This window comes from Coregonus lavaretus, assembly GCF_964263955.1.
Source record: "Coregonus lavaretus genome assembly, contig: HAP1_SCAFFOLD_6194, whole genome shotgun sequence".
NCBI lineage: Eukaryota > Metazoa > Chordata > Actinopteri > Salmoniformes > Salmonidae > Coregonus > Coregonus lavaretus.
The window spans coordinates 10,753-31,863 of record NW_028159702.1 but is presented as its reverse complement, the minus strand read 5'-3'; the positions used below and the strand labels follow the sequence as shown (position 1 = coordinate 31,863).

At 45.0% G+C, this 21,111-nt stretch overlaps 1 protein-coding gene across 1 annotated transcript; it reads right to left on the bottom strand.

The window, feature by feature from the left end:
* Positions 1–9,284: 9,284 nt before the first annotated feature.
* On the bottom strand, positions 9,285–17,515 carry LOC311122546 (platelet-derived growth factor D-like; the record flags this gene model as incomplete). The annotated part of the gene is made up of 4 exons (XM_084196893.1): positions 9,285–9,419; positions 10,249–10,463; positions 15,250–15,460; positions 17,462–17,515. Coding segments are annotated over 4 exons (615 nt in total), but the record flags the coding sequence as incomplete, so codon positions are not given.
* Between the last annotated feature and the right edge of the window lie 3,596 nt (positions 17,516–21,111).

The following is a 21,111-nucleotide window of genomic DNA, read 5'->3' as shown; positions in this document are numbered from 1 at the left end:
TGATCCGGGTTGAAGGGGGATGAAATGGGCAGTATCCCGGCAGGCTAGCTCCCTTCGGACGTCCTCACGCAGGCTGCATCGGAAGTGGTCGATGAGGGCCCGCTTGTTCCATCCGGACCCAGCCGCTAGAGTTCCAGAAACAAATGGAATGATGAGATGATGAGCGGCAGTGGCTAGAAGGCCGGTGACGACGAACGCCGAAGCCTGCCTGAACAAGGAGAGGAGGCAGCTTCGGAGGAAGTCGTGACATTACCTACCAATCTGCAGGTGTTTGTGTGTGTGTGTATTTGTGTGTACAGTTGAAGTCGGAAGTTTACATACACTTAGGTTGGAGTCATTAAAACTCATTTTTCAACCACTCCACAAATTTCTTGTTAACAAACTATAGTTTTGGCAAGTCGGTTAGGACATCTACTTTATGCATGACACAAGTAATTTTTCCAACAATTGTTTACAGACAGATTATTTCACTTATAATTCACTATATCACAATTCCAGTGGGTCAGAAGTTTAGATACACTAAGTTGACTGTGCCTTTAAAGAGCTTGGAAAATTCCAGAAAATGATGTCATGGCTTTAGAAGCTTCTGATTGAGGCTAATTGACATCATTTGAGTCAATTGGAGGTGTACCTTTGGATGTATTTCAAGGCCTACCTTCAAACTCAGTGCCTCTTTGCTTGACATCATGGGAAAATCAAAAGAAATCAGCCAATACCTCTGAAAAACAATTGTAGACCTCCACAAGTCTGGTTCATCCTTGGGAGCAATTTCCAAATGCCTGAAGGTACCACGTTCATCTGTACAAACAATAGTACGCAAGTATAAACACCATGGGACCGCGCAGCCGTCATACCGCTCAGGAAGGAGAAGCGTTCTGTCTCCTAGAGATGAACGTACTTTGGTGCGAAATCAATCCCAGAACAACAGCAAAGGACCAGGTACAAAAGTATCTATATCCACAGTAAAATTAGTCATATTTCGACATAACCTGAAAGGCCGCTCAACAAGGAAGAAGCCACTGCTCCAAAACCGCCATACAAAAGCCAGACTTTTTGGAGAAATGTCCTCTGGTCTGATGAAACAAAAATAGAACTGTTTGGCCATAATGACCATCGTTATGTTTGGAGGAAAACGGGGGTTGCTTGCAAGCCGAAGAACACCATCCCAACCGTGAAGCACGGGGGGTGGCAGCATCATGCTGTGGGGGAGCTTTGCTGCAGGAGGGACTGGTGCACTTCACAAAATAGTTGGCAACATGAGGAAGGAAAATTATGTGGATATATTGAAACAACATCTCAAGACATCAGTCAGGAAGTTAAAGCTTGGTCGCAAATGGGTCTTCCAAATGGACAATGACCCCAAGAATACTTCCAAAGTTGTGGCAAAATGGCTTAAGGACAACAAAGTCAAGGTATTGGAGTGGCCATCACAAAGCCCTGATCTCAATCCTATAGAACATTTGTGGGCAGAACTGAAAAGGCGTGTGCGAGCAAGGAGGCCTACAATCCTGACTCAGTTACACCAGCTCTGTCAGGAGGAATGGGCCAAAATTCACCCAACTTATTGTGTGAAGCTTGTGGAAGGCTACCCGAAACATTTGACCCAAGTTAAACAATTTAAAGGCAATGCCACCAAATACTAATTGAGTGTATGCAAACTTCTGACCCACTGGGAATGTGCTTAAAGAAATAAAAGCTGTAATAAATAATTCTCTCTACTATTATTCTGACATTTCACATTCTTAAAATAAAGTGGTGATCCTAACTGACCTAAGACAGGGAATTGTTACTAGGACTAAATGTCAGGAATTGTGAAAAACTGAGTTTAAATGTATTTGGCTAAGGTGTATGTAAACTTCCGACTTCAACTGTAGTAGTGTATGTGCGGTTGTATTCATCAGTTCCAACAAATGAATGATGCCTAAGCCAACTTCTGAGAAGAGGGTTACTAAGGTCTCTGTGTCACAGAGGCAAGTACACAAAAACACATGCCGCATGTCAAGGGCTCGCTCAAGGCAGAGGAGTGCAGTGTGTTTTAGTAAACTCTCAGACACACTGCTGACTAATCCGTTAGACAAGGAGAGTTAACAACACTGTGTTGTTACATCTCCTCTGGGAAAGATATGAGGCTTCTGACATAAACAGCATTCTGGGAAAGACGGCAAACAAAAAGGATGTCCTCCCTCTTCCCCTTACTCTTTCATACACACTCTCGCTCCCTCTCTCTTAATCTCTCCCTTTGTCCCTCTCTCTCGTACCCAGAAGGCACACAGACATAAAGGAAAGCTGAAAAGCGGGCTGGGATGAGTGTGTTTAACTAAGTGTGAGTTTTTCTTTCCCAGAATAACTGGTAAACACGTGGCGGGGCTAGCTGCAGGGGAGAGGGTGCCTTCTAACGATAACAACACAGGAACTGGCTGCCACGGCAACCACAGAGACAAGGAAGTCTCCATGAGTTTAATCTCTGGTCCCAATGAGGGCGGAACCACACAGGAAGAGAGAGCTGCTATTGGTGAACTGACTGATGAGTTGCTGGCCCAGAATAGAAGGTATGTGTGTGTGTGTAATAGTGGGATCCCTCATGGACCCAAATAGAAAAATGTGATGAATAACATACATCATGCATGAGGAGGAATGAGCTGTAGAGCTATAGTACGAGGGGTTTGCCAGAAAGCAGTTGTGACTTGTGCATGTTGTTTATCAAATCAAATCAAAGTGTATTGGTCACGTACACAGATCTGTTATAGAAGGTGCAGCGAAATGCTTGTTACTAACGCCAACAGTGCAGTAGAATGTCTAAGCAAATACAATACAAATGCCTAAATAATCAAAGAATCAAAACAAGAAATCAAGAAATGTCTGAACAATCAATTATAAATACGTGGTCGTCAGGTATGTACAGTAGTAGGTACATTAGGATGGACTATGTCGACAATACAGTATATACACTGAGTGTACAAAACATTATGAACACCTTCCTAATATTGAGTTGAAGAGGAGCCTTTCCTATAGCCTATTATTAAAGATCTGGTTATTTCAGAACATGCTCCTGAACCACTCAGATGTTGGAGACCAATGGAGAGGGAGCAGAACATGCGACTCATTAATATTAATATCCATTGCAAAACATTTTCTGTTGTGTGCCCTAATGAACATGACCCATGTCTCAACGCCACCACTGCCTCTTGACGCCACTGAGAGCTATTGTTGTGCAACTCATTTCGCTTGATCACGGACTAATACTAAACAGTGGTACATTGTCGTTCACCAAAACATTATTAAATCAGAGAGCACTTTAATGGACATGCCAATGTTTTTTTATATCTCTTCTATATAGATGTAATATATATACCGCCTCCATTCGTCGGGACATGGACTCTACAAGGTGTCGAAAGCGTTCCACAGGGATGCTGGGCCGCGTTGACTTCAATGCTTCCCACAGTTGGGTCAAGTTGGCTGGATGTCCTTTGGGTGGTGGACCATTCTTGATACACACAGGAAACTGTTGAGCGTGAAAAACCCACACTGACATACTCAAACCGGTGCACCTGGCACCTACTACCATATCCCATTCAAAGGCACTTCAATCTTTTGTCTTGCCAATTCACCCTCTGAATGGCACACATACACAATCCATGTCTTAAAAATCCTTCTTTAACCTGTCTCCTCCCCTCCCCTGAAGCGGATTTAACAGGTGACATCAATAAGGGATCATAGCGTTCACCTGGTCAGTGTATGTCATGGAAAGAGCAGGTGTTCCTAATGTTTTGTACACTCAGTGTATATAAAAGAGTACATGAGGTGACCAGTGTTTGATGACTCTATAGGGGAGCATCGCTGCACAGCTATTTTCAGGTCTGTCCAGAGATGTTCGATTGGGTTCAAGTCCGCGCTCTGGCTGAGCCACTCAAGGACATTCAGAGACTTGTCCCAAAGCTACTCCTGTGTTGTCTTGGCTGTGCGCTTCGTGTTGTTGTCCTGTTGGAAGGTGAACCTTCGCCCCAGTCTGAGGTCCTGAGCGCTCTGGAGCAGGTTTTCATCAAGGATCTCTCTGTACTTTGCTCCGTTAATCTTTCCCTCGATCCTGACTAGTCTCCCAGTCCCTGCCGCTGAAAAACATCCCCACAGCATGATGCTGCCACCACCATGCTTCACCGTAGGGATGGTGCCAGGTTTCCTCCAGACGTGACACTTGGCATTCCGGCCAGAGTTCAATCTTGGTTTCATCAGACCAGAGAATCTTGTTTCTCATGGTCTGAGAGTCTTTTAGGTGCCTTTTGGCAAACTCCAAGCGGGCTGTCATGTGCCTTTTACTGAGGAGTGGCTTCCGTCTGGCCACTCTACCATAAAGGCCTGATTGGTGGAGTGCTGCAGTGATGGTTGTCCTGTCTCGGAGCTCTACGGACAATTCCTTCGACCTCATGGCCTTTCCAAATCATGTCCAATCAATTGAATTTACCACAGGTGGACTCCAATCAAGTTGTAGAAACATCTCAAGGATGATTAATGGAAACAGGATGCACCTGAGCTCAATTTCGAGTCTCATAGCAAAGGGTCTGAATATTTATGTAAATAAGGTATTTCTGTTTTTTATTTGCAAAAATGTCTAAAAACCTGTTTTCGCTTTGTCATTATGGGGTTTGTGTGTATATTGATGAGGGAAACAATTAATTTAATCAATTTTAGAATAAGACTGTAACGTAACAAAATGCACTGTATATGTGTGTGTATCTGTGATAGTGTATATCACTGTGTGTATGTGTGAGTTGTCTGGCTATCTATAATGAATCTCTGAAAATGACTATGCTTGCCAACGAGGGGCTGATCAGAGTGAGAGAGAGTGGGAGAGAGAGAGAGACAGACAGACAGACAGACAGACAGACAGAGAGAGAGAGAGAGAGAGAGAGAGAGAGAGAGAGAGAGAGAGAGAGAGAGAGAGAGAGAGAGAGAGAGAGAGAGAGAGAGAGAGAGAAAGATGAGAAGTCTGAATGACCTATCCAAGGAGTGAGTGGGAGAGAGACAGAGAGAAGTCTGAATGACCTATCAAAGGTTTTTTTTAAATAAACTACCTTCATATTACTTTTACGACAAAACATTCCATTACCTTTTCATCACAATCAACCTCATTCCATTACCTTTTCATCACAATCAACCTCAACTGTCCATCAACTGAGCTCTACACAAGGGGATTGGTTTCCATGGCAACAGACTGTATAGCACGACGTTAGTGTGTGGTAGTGTGAGAGAAAATGAAGGTGGAGAGGTGAAAGAATTTCAGGGGCGTTTACACACACAACCATACCAATAACCAATCACACGCAACGCTTCTACTCCAAGGTCCGGGTTGTGCTCAGTTCCGTTATCGATCCAGTCAAAATGGAAAAGTCCACATAGAAAATCTTTGGAATGTATCTCCTGAAGTAGAGTTGACCCCAGATAAGGTGGATGTAAACAATATGTCATAAACTGCACCAGTCAGAGGTAATGGTGGAGATATGTGGTCCTCTGTAGCTCAGCTGGTAGAGCACGGCGCTTGTAACGCCAAGGTAGTGGGTTCGATCCCCGGGACCACCCATACACAAACAAAAAAAATGTATGCACGCATGACTGTAAGTCGCTTTGGATAAAAGCGTCTGCTAAATGGCATATTAATAATTAATAATATTAATGTTGCTACCAGCTGTCTTGATTCTTTCAGATCAACATGAAGTGTTATGGTGACGGTTTGTTTTGTGAATAACCCTCCCTCAGCTGCATTTTACAGTGAAAACGTCTACATTCGGAAACATCTATGCGCAAAAAACTTTATCAAAACACAACCAGCGGATATCTTTAATAAAACAACAGAAACACAATAAATGAATCACTAAAGCATACTGCTGTGTCAGGGATCAGACAAAGGCATTCAGGCGCTGACAGATTTGTTTTGATAACATTTATGCTCTTCTGCATTGCTTCTTGAAGGTTGCATTATAAACATTCAAAACAACAAATAACTGAGAAATTAACAAACCGGTTATTTGAACAAAAAACAGAGTGGAATGTCACTTAGAACCCGAGGACAAGGAATGTGCTGATAAAACTGGCAATGCCAGAGGATGTACACACACACACACACACACACACACACACACACACACACACACACACACACACACACACACACACACACACACACACACACACACACACACACACACACACACACACACACACACACACACACGCCTAACTGAATAAATACATTAGGTGAAGGAGAGACTAACATAAGATATGTATTATACATTGCGCTCAGTCTATATCTGTCTGCTGGGACACGGATGTACACAATGACAACAGTCACAGAAGGAATCAGAACAACATGAACATGGGAAAGGACATCAAACCAAACAAAGAACACTGGAAGCAAAAGGTAAAAAGGGGGCATTTTAGATTAAATGGAAAGAAAACATGATCTATGGTTTACATGCGTGTGTATGAGACAGGACTGAGACAGGGTAAAAATACAGTCATGTGTCTAATCTCTTGGAGCCTGACTGTCACATAACTTTAGTGCACGTGCGTCGTATTTCCCCAGGGCATGTTTCTCCACTAAGGGGCTCTGCCAATGTGTTTCAGATCACTCTTCAGCCAGCCGATACCCATGACACCCCCACACACACCTCAACAGCTAACTGTTTAATTCTGCTCACCATAATGTTTAAATCACAGCCTTTTTTTTTTTTTTTTTTTTTTTTTAAAGCTTAATAATACAAATTCTCCCCCCTCCATCTCTCAGTGCCCTGCTTTGCTTTTTAGTTTTTATTAATAGAGCTTCAGTTTGCATGGACAGGGGAGTTGATGGTTGGGGCTGAGGCCAGCTCCCCCAGTGGAATGTGAATGGGCCTTTATGAAGCCTAGAGGGGAAGCAGGAAGATCTTTGTTATTTCTATATCACAGGGAGGCAGTGACTGATCTTGTACTCTGAGAATGTTTCAAGGTCTTTGATGCACCGTCTCTCACACACAGATACACACACACCCATGATCACAGACACAGTGCAACAGATACACACACACACACACTCACTCACATTCTTTCCCTGAAACACGCGCACACACACACCTAGAATGCAGAAGATTATATAGTGATGACTCGTGGATTATGTTTGGGGATTAATTGTTTGAAGAATTTGTTCATTAAGACTACACAACTCAAGGTCCAAACAGAAATAGATCTAACAACCATGGCACAGTACAGTACAGGCACCAGGTCTGCAAATATTGCAGATATAAAACATTACACAAATTCCAACCACATACTCAACCCTCTCCCTCTTTTGTATGGGGTGTACAATTATCTTTCTATTCGTTTGGGATGAATAATTCTCTTTCTCTTCGTTTGGGATGTACAATTCTGGTTAGCAACATTTCTGGTTTGGCTGTTGGTATGATTGGAACATCGGGCAGGGCGGAATGCTCCGATCCAAAGTCATTCCTCTTTGATCTGCCGGAGCAAGGGGGATTTAGGGATGGAGATGGGGGAATTTCTGTGGAAAGGAATAAAAACAATGTTTAGAACTCGGCCTGGCTCTGTATCCCTCCATCTCATCCCTTCATCCGACGAATGAAGGAGGACAAGAAATAGAACAGCATCACACAACGAAGCAAAACTTCACAGAAAAAAGTAAAAAGAAATGGCAAAGATTTTCAAATAAATAAGAACGTTGTCTTTAGGGAGGGGTGGAGACCTTGGGTCTGTGTGTGTCTGTGTGTTTTGTGGTCATTCTAATAGTGTTCTTGTTGTTGTTTCTCTCTATCCTACTTCTCTGAAACTCATTAAACAATGATTGTACAGAGCAAAAACAGTTGCAGGAAGAGCTTTTAAAAAAAGGATGTTCAAATATGAATAGAAAATAACACAGGCATAGATACTGTATGAACACACACACTTAAGGACATACACACATGAACCCTTTAACAGCCCCTCATCAATACCCCAGTGGACAAGCCATGTTGGGGGCTTGGATGATGACGGGGGTGGTCATGAGCTGTTAGTGGAGAGGGTGGGGTACATTTGGGTTTTGGCTGGGTGGCAGCAGGGCACAGTTGGGGGTAGCAGGACCAGGGGTGGGGGTATGGATGGATGCTGGTGTATCAGGTTGTTATGTGGATGGATGGATGTTGGTATGTGGATGGATGGATGTTGGTGGCTAGGTTTGTATCAGGTTGGTATGTGGATGGATGGATGCGGATGACTAGGTTTATCAGGTTGGTATGTGGATGGATGGATGGATGGATGTTGGTGACTAGGTTTGTAACAGGTTGTTATGTGGATGGATGGATGGATGGATGGATGTTGGTGGCTAGATTTGTAACAGGTTGTTATGTGGATGGATGGATGGATGTTGGTGACTAGGTTTGTAACAGGTTGTTATGTGGATGGATGGATGGATGTTGGTGACTAGGTTTGTATCAGGTTGTTATGTGGATGGATGGATGGATGGATGTTGGTGGCTAGGTTTGTAACAGGTTGTTATGTGGATGGATGGATGGATGGATGTTGGTGACTAGGTTTGTAACAGGTTGGTATGTGGATGGATGGATGGATGTTGGTGGCTAGGTTTGTAACAGGTTGGTATGTGGATGGATGGATGGATGTTGGTGGCTAGGTTTGTAACAGGTTGTTATGTGGATGGATGGATGGATGTTGGTGGCTAGGTTTGTAACAGGTTGTTATGTGGATGGATGGATGGATGTTGGTGACTAGGTTTGTAACAGGTTGTTATGTGGATGGATGGATGGATGTTGGTGACTAGGTTTGTATCAGGTTGTTATGTGGATGGATGGATGGATGTTGGTGGCTAGGTTTGTAACAGGTTGGTATGTGGATGGATGGATGGATGTTGGTGACTAGGTTTGTATCAGGTTGTTATGTGGATGGATGGATGGATGGATGTTGGTGGCTAGGTTTGTAACAGGTTGGTATGTGGATGGATGGATGTTGGTGACTAGGTTTGTAACAGGTTGGTATGTGGATGGATGGATGTTGGTGACTAGGTTTGTATCAGGTTGTTATGTGGATGGATGGATGTTGGTGACTAGGTTTGTCACAGGTTGGTATGTGGATGGATGGATGTTGGTGACTAGGTTTGTAACAGGTTGGTATGTGGATGGATGGATGTTGGTGACTAGGTTTGTATCAGGTTGTTATGTGGATGGATGGCAGTGGAGCGCAACAAAGAGAAATACAGAGATATAAACAGCAGTTAGTCCCAGAGCTGTGTCCCCTTGTCCCATTGTCTCTCAGCGGGGTGGTCTGGAGGGACAAACACAGTCACAGCGGTCGTGGTGCATGAGATGGACCTCCTCTAGGACCCAGCGGACACGAGCTGTCCGACGCCGTGAATAACCTCCCACCTCAGGAGCATACTTCAACACCTAGAGAGGAGAGGGGGGAGAGGGGGAGGAGAAGTGAGCGAGGAAGAGGGAGAGAGAGAGGTGGGGGAGATACCGAGGAGAGGATAGGAGAAAGGTAGAGGACAGAGAAAATGAGTTGAATGGAAAACAATTAGATGCCTGTTGGCTTGCTGCCATCTTGACCAATAGTTATCCCCTGTCCTCCCTCCCTCCCGTATCAAACCTCATAACAGCTATATTCACAGTCTGTTCTCACACACATACACACACACGGAAGAAGGGCACTGTTAATCCTAGCGGTAAGAGAGGCGAGCCAGAAACCGGAGTGTTGCCAGTTCGAATCCGGGGGTCTGACGGAAATAATCTGGCGGTTAATGAGCTGGCAACCGGAGGGTTGCTGGTATCAAATCCTAGATGCCATTGCTGGTCGTGTGTCCTTGAGCAAGGCACTAAACCCACGGGCCCAGCGTGGCAGCCCCCTGTTCCAACCTCTATATGCAGCATGTGTGGCTTTCAAAGGGTTGAGATAAAGCAGAGCTCGTGTACAATTGACAAATAAAGTGATCTTAATCATATTCTGTCAACGTGTTAAAGGGAAGCTACAGATAGGAGACAGGGAATTACTATCACACAGACCAACCCAGGATCCTGCAGCATAACCAGAGAAACAGTATAAAGAGACAACGTTTCCATGACAGAGTGGAGAGAGAGAGAGTGAAAAAGACTCTCTCTCTCTCTCTCTCTCTCTCTCTCTCTCTCTCTCTCTCTCTCTCTCTCTCTCTCTCTCTCTCTCTCTCTCTCTCTCTCTCTCTCTCTCTCTCTCTCTCTCTCTCTCTCTCTACCTCTCTACCTCGTGTAGTTTGTCACTGGTCTTGGTCGGGCTGCAGGTACATCCGTTCCAGCTGTCCGACCCACAGGCACAGTTCCCCCCACAGCGCTGCACCAGTAGGCATCGTGGGAAGAACACGGCGTTGGTGGCCCTCAGCTCCTCCCTCAGGTTGACAGAGTAGTTCCGAGGTGTACAGCTGTAACGCTTCACGTCATCATACAGACGGTCCAGGTCAACTATGGGGGAGAGAGGGAGGGAGGGAGGAAGGGAGGGAGGGAGGGAACATCATTGATTGGTGATTGGAATTTGTATTCACAGTTAATACCTTTTGTATTAACTGTCTTGGCAACAATGTTTTTTTCCAACAAAGCTTTTGAATGTAAATGAATTTAACTGACTGAGAAGGGGAGGGGTGAATAGAGGGGGTAGGAGGGTAGGTGGGAGAGAATCTTAATGACATTCATAATCAATAAACAATTGTTCAATATCTTGATATATAATATCTTGATTATGGTTTCATTTAAGTGGTTCAATTGATTAGCAGTGGTTTTGTGCTTTGACCATATATAGAGAATGCATTTTCCTAGCACTGAGGCATTATCAGTTGCAGGGCCAGAGAAAGAAGACATAACAGAAAAAGAACAAGGACTATGGGAAGAACAGAGAAGAGAGAGGGGTGTGTGTGTGTGTGTGCTAGGTGTAAGTGTGTTTGTGTGTGTCACATTAGATCTCTAATCCCTGCATAGTGTGTCTGTGTAGGCAGACTTCTCCCGGAGTGTTGGTTAGTCCCTATGGGCAGCATACGTGTGTGTGTGTGTGTGTGTGTGTTTGCATGTGTGTATGTGTGTGTGCGTGTTTGAAGGCTAAATAAGGACACCATTTAGCCGTGTGGAAACAGACAGAACAGCTTCTATTGAAGCAGTTATCAACCCTAACTCCTCGTCATGTAGATCTGAGAGGATGGGTGTAAGTGCTGTGGAGGGGGCTCTCCAGCTAGCCTATCAGAGTGCGAGAGTCAGTGAGAAATGGTGCATTGAGACCAACAAGATCTCACGGTTTTACCAATTTCACTTCATATTCCGATGTTTGTCCACGTTTCTCCCAAAGTTTTGATGGTTAGGTTTGGGATAGGGTTACGGTTAAAACAGAAACAACTTGAAGTTTAGACATTCATTCCGAATGGTTAAGGTACGGGTTAAGGTTTGGGATAGGGTTAAAACAAAAGAAATTAAACAGAAAACAAGTGCCTGGTACTGGGATTGAACACACGACCCTCAGAGCTGGAGCTTGCGGCTTCCAACAGCTATCCCCGTCCACAACGCCCTAGCAAGCCGCAAGCCTACTTGAAGGTAATAGCGTTCACCGTTGCCCCTAGTGGATGGTTTTAAACCATCTCCCGACATCCTGGGTACATGGACTGACGTCGAATTTCGCCTTGGATCTTGAGTGACCTGGCTGTTAAGACAGCAGCTCTATGCTCCACGGATTCATGTTCTCACAGAGCTGACAGACCCTATACTGTCCTAATGCTGCATAACGCACAGGAGGTGTGTGTGTGTGTGTGTGTGTGTTTGTGTTTGTGTGTGTGTGTGTGTGTGTGTGTGTGTGTAGGGGTGTCAGTGTTCTAGGAGAATGAGTGTAATCTACAAAAGGCAGTGGTGTGGAACTCTGCTGTGATACTGCCTCTGAGAGAGCGCTCCGAACAGAATGAGTATGCCACTCACACACTCCAGAGAAAATAGTGTATGTGTGTGTACAGATGCGTGTTTGCGAACACGTGTGCGTGTGTGTGTGTATGTGTGTGTGTGTGTGTGTCTGTATGTGTGAGTTTGTGTGTCTGTATATGTGAGTTTGTGTGTGTCTGTGTGTGTGTCTGTATGTGTGAGTTTGTGTGTGTCTGTGTGTGTGTCTGTGTGCGTGTTTGTCTGTGTGTGTCTGTATGTGTGTACGTGTGTGTGTGTCTGTATGTGTGTGTGTGTCTGTGTCTGTATGTGTGTGTGTGTGTGTGTGTGTGTGTGTGTGTGTCTGTATGTGTGTGTGTGTGTTTGTGTGTCCGTATGTGTGTGTGTGTCTGTATGTTTGCATGTGTAAATGTGTGTGAGCAGGGTTACTGGGTTCTGTACACCAGGGAGAGGTTTAGCTCTGCGTTCCTTGATTACATGGCTTGAGCAGAGCATAAAGATTGTTTTGTCCCCCACCACCTTCTTATTGAAAACAAAGGTGAGAGACGGGAGTGTGTGCGTGTGTGTGTTAATGAAACAAAGCTAGGTGCTGACTAGGGAACATTTCTGCTTGGCTGCACAGGTTGAATTTCCAATTAGAGTCTGACGTGGTACAGTCTTATCAAAGACCTGCAAAAACCTTGCTACTGCCGCAACACACACAGACACACACACACACACACACACACACACAGAGATGCGCACACACACACACACACAGACACACACACACACACACACAGATGCGCACACACACACACACAGACACACACACAGATGCACACACACACAGATACAAATACAGATGTTCACACACTCTAAGCTCTGTATGAAGATACATAAACCCAACACACACATACATCCAATACACACGTAAATCCAATACACACATAAACCCAATACACACACATATGAGCTGCTGACAGTAGTTGGAGTCTTAGCCAAGCCCAGGTATTTACTCAGGAACAGGAGATCCCTCAGGTGGAGAGAGAGAGAGAGAGAAAGAAACAAAGAAAGAGCGAGAGAGGTGGGGAAAAGGAGAGAGAGGTGGGGAAAAGGAGAGAGAGGCGGGGAAAAGGAGAGAGGAAAGGAGAGGAGAGAGGAGGAACTAAAGGAGGCACAAGGAGGGAAGAACGTGAGGGAAGAAGAGGAGAGAAAATAAGGGATGACGAAATAAAGGACCAGATGGAGAAGAGGAGAGCGACACTGTTGTGACGTGTCTGTTCCAGTCTGATGAACACAGTCTCACTGTTGTGATGTGTCTGGTCCAGTCTGGTCCAGTGTGATGAACAAAGTCTCAGTGTTGTGATGTGTCTGGTCCAGTCTGGTCCAGTCTGATGAACACAGTTTCAGTGTTGTGATGTGTCTGTTCCAGTCTGATGAACACAGTCTCACTGTTGTGATGTGTCTGGTCCAGTCTGGTCCAGTCTGATGAACACAGTCTCACTGTTGTGATGTGTCTGGTCCAGTCTGGTCCAGTCTGCTGAACTTAGTCAACGTGTTGTGATGTGTCTGGTCCAGTCTGATGAACACAGTCTCAATGTTGTGATGTGTCTGGTCCAGTCTGGTCCAGTCTGATGAACACAGTCTCAGTGTTGTGATGTGTCTGGTCCAGTCTGATGAACACAGTCTCACTGTTTTGATCTGTCTGGTCCAGTCTGGTCGAGTCTGCTGAACACAGTCTCAGTGTTGTGATGTGTCTGGTCCAGTCTGATGAACACAGTCTCACTGTTTTGATCTGTCTGGTCCAGTCTGGTCCAGTCTGCTGAACAAAGTCTCACTGTTGTGATGTGTATGGTCCAGTCTGGTCCAGTCTGCTGAACACAGTCTCAGTGTTGTGATGTGTCTGGTCCAGTCTGGTCCAGTCTGCTGAACACAGTCTCAGTGTTGTGATGTGTCTGGTCCAGTCTGGTCCAGTCTGCTGAACACAATCTCAGTGTTGTGATGTGTCTGGTCCAGTCTGATGAACACAGTCTCACTGTTTTGATCTGTCTGGTCCAGTCTGGTCCAGTCTGCTGAACAAAGTCTCACTGTTGTGATGTGTATGGTCCAGTCTGGTCCAGTCTGCTGAACACAGTCTCAGTGTTGTGATGTGTCTGGTCCAGTCTGGTCCAGTCTGCTGAACACAGTCTCAGTGTTGTGATGTGTCTGGTCCAGTCTGGTCCAGTCTGCTGAACACAATCTCAGTGTTGTGATGTTTCTGGTCCAGTCTCCCGAACACAGCCTCAGTGTTGTGATGTGTCTGGTCCAGTCTGATCCAGTCTGCTGAACACAGTCTCAATGTTGTGATGTGTCTGAACCAGTCTGCTGAACATAGTCTCGTTGTTGTGATGTGTCTGGTCCAGTCTGGTCCAGTCTACTGAACACAGTCTCAGTGTTGTGATGTGTCTGGTCCAGTCTGGTCCAGTCTGATGAACACAGTCTCAGTGTTGTGATGTGTCTGGTCCAGTCTGGTCCAGTCTGTTGAACACAGTCTCAGTGTTGTGATGTGTCTGGTCCAGTCTGGTCCAGTCTGTTGAACACAGTCTCAGTGTTTTGATGTGTCTGGTCCAGTCTGGTCCAGTCTGCTGAACACAGTCTCAGTGTTGTGATGTGTCTGGTCCAGTCTGTTGAACACAGTCTCAGTGTTGTGATGTGTCTGGTCCAGTCTGCTGAACATTCTCACTGTTGTGATGTGTCTGGTCCAGTCTGGTCCAGTCTGCTGAACACAGTCACACTGTTGTGATGTGTCTGGTCCAGTCTGGTCCAGTCTGCTGAACACATTCTAAATGTCAAAGTGTTTTCTCTGAGAAGGAGGAAAGAGACACTCTGACCAATTACAGCAAGCAACAACAGAAACAAACCTCACACCTTCCCCTCCACCACACACGCACACACACACACACACACACACACACACACACACACACACACACACACACACACACCACTATCACGCTCACACACGCTTGCTGTCAAGCCCCAGGCTCTCTACAAGAGCTGGGAGAATATTGAACTTCTCTCATTTCCCCCAGGGTCACCTTGAAGGTTTTGTACTGGCTGACTAAGAAACTCACACACACTTAACACACACACACACACACACACACGCTTGCACACGCACAAACACACACACATACAGTCTTTGTGTGAGGGAAGGAAGAAGGCTGAAGTCTTTGCTATCAAGGTCTCCCTTCACTGAAAAACAGACCACAATATATACTCTTTTGACTTTGTGTGTGTAAGCGTCTGTGTGTGTGCGCCTGTGTGTGTGTGTATGTGTGTGCCTGTGTGTGTGTGTGTTTGTCCAGTATGTTATTACTCTTGTTCTGTCTGCTGTTGTACTGGTAGGCCCGGGGTCTGTGCATGGCTGTCTCTCTGTACAAGCTGTCCAGCTCCTGTCTCCAGCTGTCAGGGTTGAGGTGGCGGAGGAGCTGCTCCACTGTGTTGAAGGCTGCTATGGTCTGGTCCAATGTTGCTGCTGTCAGAGGAACATCAGTCACCACTGGGGCCAACAGTGACAGACCGTCATTCTGGAGGAGGGGAAGGAGGCCAGAAGTTCAGAGCAGGGACACAAGGTCCTCTTTAGTCTTTGAGATAGTTCTAGTGTGTCTACGTGATATATAGTGGGGAGAACAAGTATTTGATACACTGCCGATTTTGCAGGTTTTCCTACTTACAAAGCATGTAGAGGTCTGTAATTTTTATCATAGGTACACTTCAACTGTGAGAGACGGAATCTAAAACAAAAATCCAGAAAATCACATTGTATGATTTTTAAGTAATTAATTTGCATTTTATTGCATGACATAAGTATTTGATCACCTACCAACCAGTAAGAATTCCGGCTCTCACAGACCTGTTAGTTTTTCTTTAAGAAGCCCTCCTGTTCTCCACTCATTACCTGTATTAACTGCACCTGTTTGAACTCGTTACCTGTATAAAAGACACCTGTCCACACACTCAATCAAACAGACTCCAACCTCTCCACAATGGCCAAGACTAGAGAGCTGTGTAAGGACATCAGGGATAAAATTGTAGACCTGCACAAGGCTGGGATGGGCTACAGGACAATAGGCAAGCAGCTTGGTGAGAAGGCAACAACTGTTGGCGCAATTATTAGAAAATGGAAGAAGTTCAAGATGACGGTCAATCACCCTCGGTCTGGGGCTCCATGCAAGATCTCACCTCGTGGGGCATCAATGATCATGAGGAAGGTGAGGGATCAGCCCAGAACTACACGGCAGGACCTACCTGGTCAATGACCTGAAGAGAGCTGGGACCACAGTCTCAAAGAAAACCATTAGTAACACACTACGCCGTCATGGATTAAAATCCTGCAGCGCACGCAAGGTCCCCCTGCTCAAGCCAGCGCATGTCCAGGCCCGTCTGAAGTTTGCCAATGACCATCTGGATGATCCAGAGGAGGAATGGGAAAAGGTCATGTGGTCTGATGAGACAAAAATAGAGCTTTTTGGTCTAAACTCCACTCGCCGTGTTTGGAGGAAGAAGAAGGATGAGTACAACCCCAAGAACACCATCCCAACCGTGAAGCATGGAGGTGGAAACATCATTCTTTTGGGATGCTTTTTTGCAAAGGGGACAGGACGACTGCACCGTATTGAGGGGAGGATGGATGGGGCCATGTATCGCAAGATCTTGGCCAACAACCTCCTTCCCTCAGTAAGAGCATTGAAGATGGGTCGTGGCTGGGTCTTCCAGCATGACAACGACCCGAAACACACAGCCAGGGCAACTAAAGAGTGGCTCTGTAAGAAGCATCTCAAGGTCCTGGAGTGGCCTAGCCAGTCTCCAGACCTGAACCCAATAGAAAATCTTTGGAGGGAGCTGAAAGTCCGTATTGCCCAGCGACAGCCCCGAAACCTGAAGGTTCTGGAGAAGGTCTGTATGGAGGAGTGGGCCATAATCCCTGCTGCAGTGTGTGCAAACCTGGTCAAGACCTACAGGAAACGTATGATCTCTGTAATTGCAAACAAAGGTTTCTGTACCAAATATTAAGTTCTGCTTTTCTGATGTATCAAATACTTATGTCATGCAATAAAATGCAAATGAATTACTTAAAAATCATACAATGTGATTTTCTGGATTTTTGTTTTAGATTCCGTCTCTCACAGTTGAAGTGTACCTATGATAAAAATTACAGACCTCTACATGCTTTGTAAGTAGGAAAACCTGCAAAATCGGCAGTGGACCAAATACTTGTTCTCCCCACTGTATGTGTGTGTGTCTATGGGCTGCTCAGCACCAGCATCTGACCTGCCCTCTGCCCTCTGAACTGTGCCTGTGATCTTGATCTTTAATCAGCCTAATGATTGGGCACTAGAGCCCTCTATCTATCTCCATGCTGGGACCAGGAGTTTTTCCTGCTGCTGATCAGGAGGGTTAGGGGGTCTGACACAGGGATGTGAGGGGCCAGGGGGCCTTAATGAGACTCGCCTCCAGTCAGTCCCCCTCTTATCCTGAGCAGGTAGGTGTGTGTGTGTGTGTTGAGCATGCTTGCAGGTCTAACTCACCATCTGGGTCACAACCTCCCAGTTAGTCTTGGATGCTGTAGGAGGAGAACCATCCTGGAGGAAGGAGAGAGAGAATGAAGGAGTGGTATTTGGAAGGAAGGAGAGAGAGCGAGAATGAAGGAAGGAATGGTACTTGTGTTATTCTAGTACATTTACATACAGTCACTCCTGTCAGAACATCAGGATAATCCCTGGTGGAATTCCAGGTGATGGGATCAGGAGCTGGTCAGGACTCATCTGTCTGTCTGTCTGTGTTCAGCATTCGTCTGTCTAACATTGTGATAATGGGAGTTTGCTACAGAGCTGCTGAGAAGAGTTCACAGACAGTCCCTAATGGTTGAGCAGCGTTCCTCTCCTGTCCTCCTCACAGACCCCTTCATCAAACACAGAGAGATTAGGTGCTCCCTGAAGAGGAGAGGAGAGCCACCACCCTCAACTGTTTGTATAAGGTGACTTGTGAACACACCCCTTGCAGATGTGCAACTGCCGCTGGTTGATCTTCTGTGTAATGGCTCTCCTAAAAACACCCGCTGCGGTTCGTAGAGCATTCCATCACAGAACCAGTTTACTGGTTTACCTTAAACTCTGTTAAATGAAGTTCAAAGTGTTATCCTGTATTTGTGCATGCTAAGTGTGTGTCTATATTATGTCTGAGCCTTTGTATGTCTGTGTCATACGTAATCAGCGATGACTTCAACGTTTAGTGACTAATCTTCTGTTTTATAGTGTCTGTGTTTCTCGTGTGAGATACACACTGTGCTTTGACAGGAACCCCATCTGACTTCATACACAGCTGTAGTAGTGAGTGTGTGTTGTGTGTGTTGACTTCCTTTTTGTTGTGAATCTCAGAAAATAGTATTGTGTGTGTGTGTGGCTCCTGCAGCAGGCCCCAGATGTGTATCAGAGTTAGCATCTGACCTTATTAGGTCATAAAGCAGTCAGACTCTACTTCAGAGGGGAATGCAGGGACTACTGGGCTAGGGCCACGCACGCACGCACGCACCTGGGACTTTTAATATGACCAACAGTTTACAGTGCCATTAGAGCATAAACCAACGGGGACATGAAGCCACGTCTGATAGCTGGAGAGTCGTGGCAGACTAGACTAGCTCCTTCTGGGTAGAAAAGGTTTCAGATGGTCACAGGGTAAGAAGAGTCTGGGAAGCGGTGCTTTCGGGGTGAAACAAATTATAAAATAACAGATATTGCCATAATAAGGTATATTGCCATAATAAGGTATATTGCCATAATTGACTTGTGTTTCTTTAGTATGTTTACATGCACCGGCTACCAGCTACTAATAACTTGTCTTTAATCCTCCTCTCAGACATGTTATTTCTGGAGGAGATTAGGATGCTTTTGGTTTCGTTCTGCCACAGGGAATATCTATTTATGTATTTATGGGAAAACCTCAGTGCTGCAGAGCCTTGCAACATCTGGGAGTCTCCGGGAACAGAGTAGTGTTCCTGGATCATATTCCCGCCTGGATCGATTTGCTGTTCTGAGGGACTCCACTAAGCCTGAAATCAACGGTTCTAGAGGATTCCTTTTATTAAGGAAATTAAGAACAGCATATTGTGGTTGTGTTGTGTTGTGTTGTGGTTGTTTTGTGGTTGTGTTATGGTTGTACTGTGGTTGTATTGTGGTTGTGTAATGGTTGTGTAATTGTTGTATTGTGGTTGTGTTGTCTTGTGGTTGTGATGACAAATGACAGAGAGGGAGTGTGATTCTAGTTCCTTTTGGTACTATGTTGTGTTCCTCTCCCTCTCTGTAATTGTTTTTATCTCCCCTCCCACTTTCTTGTAACACTCCCTCTCCTCTTTTTTTCTCTCTCTCTCTCTCTCTCTCCTCACACTCCCTCTCTCTTTGTTTTGGAGGAGATATTGGCTGTCAGCATGATAGGATCTAAGACACCTGTTCTCTACCTTTCTCCCCCTCCTCCCTCTCTTTCTCTCTCTTCCTCTCCTCCTCCCTCTCTCCCTCCTCCACCTTATCTATACAACAGGGCCTGGCAGAACAAATTAGAGCTGTTAAAGGAAGCCTCTCACAGCCCTAGAGGTAGTGGAGGGGTAAGTGTGTGGGTACTGGGAGGCCAATCTAATGGCAGCTTCCCTGTCTGGGAAAGTGTGTTGGTTTCACACAATCAAAATGCGTTTTTGGGCAGAAATGCCTTCTGGAACATATAAACTTTCATGTGCCTTAATAACAAACTTGCATGTCATCTGTAAATACGAAATAAATAAAAAATTACGAGGCTAGTTGGTTTAGCCACAGAAAAAGACAGGAAACTTCCCGCTAGCCATGATTGGCTGAGATAAAGGATGGGCTGGACATGCCGAGAGATGAGTTCGGATTGGTCTGCCATGTAGCATGCTTCTGTCTAACATGAGCTGCTCAATATGTGTATGTAATCCTTTCTAACGCTGCTTTTTTAAAAGATATCACGAAGAACTGCCAAAGTGTTGCTAATGCTCTCCACTTTCTGGAGGTCGATCGGGCCTTGTTGACTCTCTCTGATGAATCAGACGATGAGGAAATCCCTGATTTCGGTAAAAACATTGTCATTGAACCAGACATTGTAGAGTCTTCTGAAACAGTGATCAACCGCGTTGTTGTAATGGAAGAAGTTCACAGAGTTTTGAAATTAGTGGAATGCCCGGTGGAAGCAGAGTATGATAGCTAAGGAGATGGAGAATATTCTGGCATTTGATTGCAAATATGCAGAGGGAGTCAAAAAGAGACCACACAGAAGGCTGTTGTATAAAACACCTGTCTCCGGATTACATCTTCAAACTATGGGGCAACCACGGCATCCGTGACAGAGAGGGAGAAGTGTTCATCCATGTATACGGGTAAGAGAGTCTAGCTACCTACATCTTCAAATATTATACATTTCTAATTTTGTCAGAAAGTTGTTTTCATTGCAAGTTAAAGCGTACTGTTAGCTAGCTAGCTAACGATAGCTGGCTGGCTCGCTAGCTAACGTTACATGTATGATCTGTGTAGTAATATTATTTGTATCTCAGAAAGCCATTTGTATTGCTAGTTATAGCCTAATGTTAGCTAGCTCGCTAACATTGAACCTAGTTGGTTAGCTTTAGCTACCTGCAGATGGTAGTAACGTTATGAGTTGGGATTATGGTTCATCGTTTAGCTAGCTAGCTAGCTACATGTCTAAACAAAAGACTCCACTATGCAAGTAGCCATTTCACTGTACCGTTTACACCTTGTGTATGTGACAAATAAACTTCGATTTTATTTAATATAGTGTATGTTTACCAGAGACGGTAATGTGAAGAACAACATGACCTGCACCAAAGTCAAATTACGATATAACGTTAGGCCAACGAGACAGTGTCCAAGTTTTAAAATTCTCCAGTAGAATGCCCTGCTTTTATTTCGTCACACTCACAACCGTAAGCTATCTTCTGTAATTAGCTGGCTATTAACTTGTAAATAATGATCTTGCTGTGCGTTTATTTTGCTGTAATAATGGAGAAAAAAAATTGCTACAAGTTAAGACGTTGTCAGCTATGATATGGTCATTATTTGAACTGGCTAGCCAGCTAACTTAACATTAGCTAACTAGCTAACAAGCAAGAAACAAACCAAAACATTGTTTAGAAAGTTGCTTTTAGTTGCCTGGTTTG